The following is an 8,035-nucleotide window of genomic DNA, read 5'->3' on the forward strand; positions in this document are numbered from 1 at the left end:
CGGAGCACACGGCGGGCTCGGAGCGGCGCCGCAGGATGCGCGGGGCGGCGGAAGCGGAAGCGACCCAGGGCCGTTGCCAAGAGACGGGCGCCGCCCGCCCCTCGCCCCCTGTCTGTCGCGACAGCGGGGATGTCGCCAGCGGCGCTCAGCAGCCGCGACAGTGCGTGGCGGAGCTGCTCCGCTCCGCCTCCGCCGGGCCCGGACCCGAGGCGAAGGCCGCGCTGGCTGAGTGCCGAGTGACCGCTGTGTTTGTGCCTTTATTGCCCAACCATAAATGCTTTTCCCCATAATTTCGTTCTGTCCTAGAATCATGGAGTCATCAAAGTTGGAAGAGGCCTTTAAGATCACCCAGTCCGATCGTGCACCAGGCACTGCCACTGTAACCACTGAACCGCATGACCCAGCACCAGGTCCAGACGCCTCTTGAACAGCTCCTGGAGTGGTGACTTCCACCACCTCTCTGGGCAGCCCTTTCTAAAGCCTGACCACACCAACAGGGAAAATCTTTAATTTGAATCGCCCCTGTCTCAGCTTAAGACCATTTCCCCTGGTCCTCTGGAGGCACAGCAGAAGAGCCCGATCCCCACCTCCCCATAACATTTCATGTGGTTGTAGAGAGCGCTTAGGTCCTCCCTGAGTTGTGCCTTTGTGCCTCTATTTGTCCTCCCCATGGTTGTGCTTTATTGCCCAACCATAAATGTTTTCCCCTCATAATTTCATTCTGTTGTTACATGTTCAACTGTTTCCCCTAGAGCAGTTCTAAAAATAGTGGCTGCCATTAGAACCTACAGGTTTTTGCACTTTCAAAACAGTATTGTGAGCAATGATGTAAATCTATACAGCATATACAAAATTGATTGGATTCTAGGGTCTGGTATCTCAAAAAACCACTGAAAAATGCTCATACTCCACAGCTGGGCAACACTCAGGTTTCCAAGGAAATTCCTCACTTCCCTCATGTAAGAGCCAACGATGAACTCTGACCACCTATTTAATATGTTATAGTTGAAGGGATGCATTTCATACCCTACAAATTGATGATACTGGTACCACGTGTCCAGCCTGGCACTGCCCAGAAAAGCTCTGGACAGTCACATTTCTCAAGGCCAAAACTACCTGTTTGCAGTGGCATCTGCTAACCTGCATCCTTACTTAACCTATGCTTACTAGTAAGGCCATTTATAATCCTGTTTCCTACTAACTTGTCCTGAAAGGAGAAGAATTATGTGGGTTTTCATTTGTGTGGTTCTATTAATTTGATAGAAAACTCTGCTGTGTTTCTCAGCAGTCATAATTTGGCTTTGCTAGAGTTAAACCCCATTAGTAAGTACTTCTCTGCTGGAGCAAAGTTAGAGACAATCTTTGAAAAAGGGGCCCCTTTGCAGCTGCCTCTGAGATTAACAATACTTGTTTCTTTTAAAAAACAATAGTTTACCTTTGGCACCAAGAACCTTTGCTTGCCATGCTAAATATAAGAGGATAGGCTTTATTTTCACAAGTTTAAAATACCCAGTGTAGCTCTGAAGCCTGAGGTGGAAAAAAGGCCTTCTATTTTCTTTCCCCCAGGAACAGAGTTATGCTGAGAAATGTCTGAGCAGATAATAGACTAATTCAAACCTTCAGACCAGATGTCTTCAGAATCATACTATCACGCAAATTAAATCATAAATAAACATTTGTGACTGACGTAGCTCCTTCAAATAGGCGAATGCCTTGGTCAGGGTTGCTCATTTTGGAACAGACTGAGAGAAAGCAGAATCAAAATGAAGAAGTTTCTTGTGTTTGTTTCCTTTTTAGTCCTGATGACCGCTGTTACAGGTAGGAGTTTATATCAACAAACCTGCATATGTGTGTAGAGCTGCAGAGCATATAAGTAGTATTAGTTTGTCAACCTCCTATTTTAGTATTCATTATTCATATATTTTAATATATTTAATTTTTAACACTCAACTATTTTTATATTGCAGGCTTTTCATGATTTGATTTTTAACAATCATGCTGTTGTATTTGATATTTAACTCTCTACATTACCACACTGTAGTCATTTGTTGTAAATCCCAAAAGTTTAGTTTTACTTGCTTACTATTTTGATATTATTTTACCAAGCTCCTGCAAGTGAAATGTTCAATGCCATCCTTCTTTGCAGTGTATCTAACTCGTTACTTTGAAAAAAATCCTATAAAGCAACACAGAAAAGAACGAAGAGTTGGAAGAGCAACTAATACCAGTGGTTTGATGATGCTGTTATATTTGCTCATTTTATAGTAACATGAATATGTGGGCTTTGCTTCATACTTGTAGAACAAGAGAAAACACAAGTATAAAAATGGTTTAAAATTCCACTTCTATCTCTTGGAATGCAATATCCCCTGGGAAGGGGCTGTAATGAGAGAACACTTCATATATAGAAAAAAAAATCAGGTTTGGAGACATTTCATTTCACAACTGATAGATAAAATACTGACTTTTTGATAATTTCAGAACTAATTTCTGCTGTTCTTTCTTTAGACACTTCACCAATTTTGTCTGAAAAAGATGCCAAACAGATTCTGAGGACTCGTCGTGAAGACAGACCAAGAAAAGCTGGTTTCCCTGATGAGCCAATGAGGGTGATTTATGACATTTACTATTAAATTACATTAACTAAAACCCCCAACACCAAGTCCCCCTAAACATTTGTGCTTAATATTAAATTTCTATTGCTTCCAGGCAATATGTTATGAATAACACCCTTTAAAGCAGCTGAGTTCTTCCACGAAATATTAAAAAACCCCTTTAAATTCTTTCAGTTAACAGTTAAGAGCATTCTGTAAGTGCTGAGTATTGCTCAGGAAATGTTCACTTGCAGAATGAGATTATTTATCATGGTTTAAAAATACTGATCAAATTATTGAGAAGAAAGTGGCTTTTCATTTATAGTGATGAGGATTTCATCAGCTTGTTCCTGAAAAACTAAGTAACAGGGAATGTCTTCTGCTTACAGTACATTCTGCACTGCAGGTAGAGAGGAGATGGAGGTGTCAGTGTGGAGACTGAGGTAGTTCTCAACTAGCTTTTAAAAATCATGTACTTTCATTGACTTACTTATGGATGCTACAGATAGGATGCTTTTTTATGATACTATAAGAGCTACTAAAAACTAAAAAAAAAAACCGAATAAGTTGCTGGCTTAATGCAGTAGCTTTGGGTTTGCATGCAGTATCTACATTTATTTCTTTCTGAACCCTATTACAACAACAGTAAAAGAATTAAAGAGCCTTCTGTTTTCCTTGCTTTGACAAGACCTAACACGTAATCCTGCACTTCTCAAGGGTACTTAAGGTATTTTAAAACTACTGCCTATTTCTTTCCAAAGTAAATAAACTGAGCTAAAATGACATGGTTCTGAAGAGGCAAAGCCCACAGAAGCTAGGAGCACATAAGGGATTGTGCATGTGATGAGCACAAGGGGCTCAGTTTAGCAAGGTGCTGAACACTTCTGGACTCCATTAAGACATGAAGAGCACTATGTGCCTTGCAGGATTGTAGAAACAGTTCCTGGTTTTCCCTTTCCAGTGGGTAATGTACACCAGCCAAAAAGAATCCACCTGCCCAACACTGGGTGAACACACTGTTTGTCAAAGGGGACACCACAACAAACCAAAGCTGTCACGAGGATATTGCTCCGTGCTTGTTGACAACCTTGTACACTGAAAAGTGCACAAGAGAGCCAAAAATCAGAAGGCTGCACTGCTGCCCTCAACACTCAGGACTGGGTTGGTTTCTAAGCTGTTAAATGAGCCTTGTAGTTTTTGCAAATTAGCAGGAATACAGCTCCCATCTGTGCTTATGCTTAATATACCACCACGATGAAGGTTATAAGGTAAATATATCAAATATTGAATACAGAATAAATGAAGTAGCAGAACAGTTGGATTGAGGTAATTCCTGCATGGCAAGAAGTTACATGCATGTATGCAACATTTAGTCTATGGTTTAGTTTTAGGGGGTCCTGTGGAGGAGCAGGGAGTTGGACTTGGTGATCCTTATGAATTCTATGACTCTGTGTGGGGAGAGGGGGGATTCAGGGCTAAAGAAATATTGGATTTCTGACTCTGCTGCTCTGTCCTTACCACTTTCCATCCTACTTCTATTAGGAGCAAACACTTGTTCAGAAATTCCAATTCTTTTATTTATTTTCTTTTATTTTTTATCTAGACAGCAAAGCTGACCCTCTGTAAGAAAACCCAGACATAAGAGTTATTTGTTTTGCTCCCTAAATGTCAAGGTTTTCAGTGGAAAAGGAAACATCTTCTGATACAAAAACCAACACCTGCTGCCATGTGGAAAGTGGAGATTTTCCATGTGAATGAAGGTGCATGGCTGCTGCATCCCTGAGCACAGCTTGTGCACATGGACTCAGGGAGAAAAACTGATTTTGTATGGATGCTTTGTAGCAAAATGAAATGAATGCTGAGATGAACCCACCTCTGTTCATCTATTTTAAGCAAAAGCTGTTTGTACTGGGCCAAATCATGCTGAGCTGGGGAATGTAATTTGCAATTCTTTGTGACTCTCTTTGACTTCCACAGTGCTGTTTGCATCAAAAACCTGTTCAGTTACAGACAGCAAGATCAGCACCCTTTGATTATTAACAAAATGTAATTTATGTTATCAGCATGTTTTAATCTTTGACTGAGATCCTGCTTTTGATGATATGGCATCTTCTCAGTCACATAGTTCTGTTCCTCGCCAGTTCCTGATGCAGTCTCTCCCCAGAGATTTGAGCGAAGTCTCTCTGTGAGGAGAGAAAGCCCAGGAAAGGCAGGATCCTGATGCTGCCTGCTGGCACCCAGTGTCCCCACCCTCTGGTCGGCACAAAGAGCAGGGAGCTGGGTGACTGCAGGAATATTTGGCCAGTGCAAAGGGTTTAGGCTACAGCTTCCATTCCAACAGTGCCCACTGTGCAAAGCAATGGGGGATTATTTTGAATAAATGTATCTGGTGTTCACAAAGCTTATGAGCCGACTGGGACTGGGACTTTTTAAAAGTAAATTTTGTCCCTGATGGAGGTCAAGTTTTTGTTACACAGCCCACTTTACTTTGGTAATTTGTTGCTGAGACCAAAACCTCTCTCTCTAAAATTCACATTATTTTATTTATCACCAGTCAGCACTGATGTGTGCTACCTACTAGAACCCTTCAGAGTCCTACCACATGATCCTGCAAGGGGTTAATATTCTTTAAGCAGCAGGAACCAATTTTCAAAAGGGGCTATAACAGACCTATTTGTGAGAATCCTTTGTACCCCCAGGCCCAACAGAGACTTCTGTGTTGAATGCAAATAAGAAATGTGTATCCAGAATTCCTAATTTATGAATATTGTTGTATAATTCTTGCTCAACACCTTTACTAATCTAGAGATTATGTCATTCATTAAATATTGCCAGGCTGGGGCAAGCTGACTAGCAACACCATTTCACTATATTTGACTGTTTTAAGGGATAAATTCATGGCTCTTTTATCAGCTGTAAAGTTATCCTGGCCCCCTGGCCTGACATTAGAATTGAGTGACACACAATTAAATTACTTTTTCTTTTCTTTAAATAGGAGTATATGCTTTACCTCCAGCGCTTGGAGCAGAGATCAGAAGAACAATTCCTTGAACACTGGTTGAATCCTCATTGTCTCCCACACTGCAACAGGGATCTAGTGCATCCAATCTAATGGGTTTGCCTACCCTGCAACTGGTATATATATATTTCTTCTACAGTGCATATTATTTTCTCCATAATAAAAAGCAGAGCCACATACTGGGAGAGAAGGGAATAACCAAGGCTGGGGGAAGCACCTTGTGCTGAAAGGTTGGGCAGCTGAGCAGGGGTAGGGAACAGAAGTGTCCCAGGCATCAACTCTGTCACTCTGTTCTGTTCATGTTAATGAAACCGTGGTTATGCATTTCTCTGCTATGTGGGTGTAAGCTGGTGACTGTGCAAGATTCTTATTAATATGGCTTCAGATTGCTCCTGTTTCTTTCCTGTCTGACTGTGCTCTTTTCCCAACTCTTCTGTTTAAGTCTTGTACTTGTTCACTTAGCTCCCAGTGGGACTAGGGCAGGATTAAACTCAGTTGTCATCCTGGAGATATTCAGGAGGCAGTCTGACCTGCAAGGAGGTTTTTTAAATAGACATGAAATTTGTCAACTAAGTTTGACTCATCACCATAATAGCAAAGCTATATCACTCCCAGTTAACTTTTTTAATATAAAAGTTGCAGATTTAGCTCCATATTTTCAAAAGCTTTTAAGCAGCAGAATACAGAGATGGTATCCGTCAGGGCTGATCTGTTTCAAAAGATAGAAAGTTTATCTGCTTAAAATTCTTTTATCTATTTGTACATCTCTGAATACCTTTGAAAATTGAGACATTGTGGTAGACTTCAGTGGGGCTCTGTTAATCTACAATAAGCCAAAGGTCTGAAACTCATTTAAAAACAAAAACATAAAATTCCCAAACCTCAGCCTTACATGGTGAGTTGGCAATTTTCAAAAAAATCTTCCAGCTGAGACACAGTTGAGAGCTGGCTCACTTAGCTACAGGAATTCTTCCCAATAGCTGCTCCCAGGCCACTGTGAAGAATTTAAGCCATTGCTTAAATGATTTGAAGCCCTTAAGATATTATTAGTGTGGCCAATGTCAGCATGGATTTTGATATTTTGGGTTTTTTTCTGCAGATCTCCACATGGGTACATGGATTTATACACGATTATTTTAAGGAGGACAAGATTACTCCTGCATTGGCTACATGCTCATTGTAGAGCAGAACCTCTTTGCAGTACAGTGCAATCTTCATGATACAGCAGAACTTCCAACTCTAGGTGGCTTGATATATTATAGACCACCATGTATTTTCTACCAGTAATGATTGCATGCATGAATAACTGAACTGAGGGTTTCCACAGTTTCTGGGTATGGGCAACTGATTAGTCCTAGAGTATCCTTTTAACAGCACAGCTTTAGACTGTCTGAAGCAAAAGGAACTTGGAGGGAGAGGTCAACAGAAAATTCCAGAATACCAACATGAAGAGAAGGCCAGATTTCTGTGCTTTGGAGGAATCCTTAATTACAGTTTTCTAGGTTAAATAGCAATATTGCATGAAGACATAACATTTATGTAACACTATGTCTTACTGCCTGATGAATAGTTCATGTATTGTTTCATAATAAAAGCTTGACTCAATTCCATTTGCAGATGATTTTGTTCCCTTACTCTCCCATTCTATATGCTGACAAAACTAACTGGAAATGAGGCTCAGTTTTGTGAAGTACTAAGGATACACCAGAGAAATTTCTAGGACCAGAGCTGGGAAGCACTATGGTGCAGACTAATAATTGTGTAGTTTCTCTGCACAACTATGCCTTTCCCTTGTCATTCTGCCAGGAGGGGCACATGAATCCAGCCAACCCTTTCCTGCCTGTGTGCCTTTATAACTTACGCCTTGGAAAAGAATATCTTGTACAGTCAGATGGGAAACACACGATACCTGCAAAACAACATAAAAAATTGCTTGATGGCTCTTAAATGACTCCTGTGATCTGTAATGGCAACAGAATTAGTTATGAATGGAGCAAAGTTACTTTCAGAGCTCCTCACTGCAGTCACACTTGAAACCTGAGGACTGGGAGCAAAATAAAACACAGTTTTATGAATATATATAAGGTAATTACTGCTACAGAGCTTTTGATAGGCTGGAATAGATCAACAGTTTTTCTGGTATACCTTCCTTCCAGTAAAAAAGCTCTCCTAGATAACTCCAAGGAAATAATTTAAATCTCAAAGCATCAAAGGCTGGTTTTCCCCTACTGCCAAGATAAATCACAGATTAAATCTGGGAGTGTGAAAAAGTATAATCAGGCTGCTATTGTGTGTGTCATTCGTAACTCTCTCCATACAGAGATCTAAATTTGCCTATCTTTTTGAGTTAAAGTCATTAGGTGAAATCCTGGCTCTGTTTTTATTTGCACAGTGAAAAATGCGTTTGATGGCAATTATGTCA

The 8,035-nt window shown here is 40.7% G+C and overlaps 1 protein-coding gene across 1 annotated transcript; it reads left to right on the forward strand.

Moving 5' to 3' along the window:
• The first annotated feature begins 67 nt into the window (after nucleotides 1–67).
• On the forward strand, nucleotides 68–7,218 carry C19H17orf67 (chromosome 19 C17orf67 homolog). The gene is made up of 4 exons (XM_032128790.1): nucleotides 68–1,818; nucleotides 2,509–2,609; nucleotides 5,590–5,729; nucleotides 6,713–7,218. The coding sequence occupies exons 1-3, from the start codon at nucleotides 1,764–1,766 to the stop codon at nucleotides 5,704–5,706; spliced, it is 273 nt and encodes a 90-aa protein (XP_031984681.1). The 5' UTR covers nucleotides 68–1,763; the 3' UTR covers nucleotides 5,707–5,729; nucleotides 6,713–7,218.
• Nucleotides 7,219–8,035: the final 817 nt, after the last annotated feature.

Source organism: Corvus moneduloides, chromosome 19 (genome assembly GCF_009650955.1).
Source record: "Corvus moneduloides isolate bCorMon1 chromosome 19, bCorMon1.pri, whole genome shotgun sequence".
NCBI classification, from domain to species: Eukaryota; Metazoa; Chordata; class Aves; order Passeriformes; family Corvidae; genus Corvus; species Corvus moneduloides.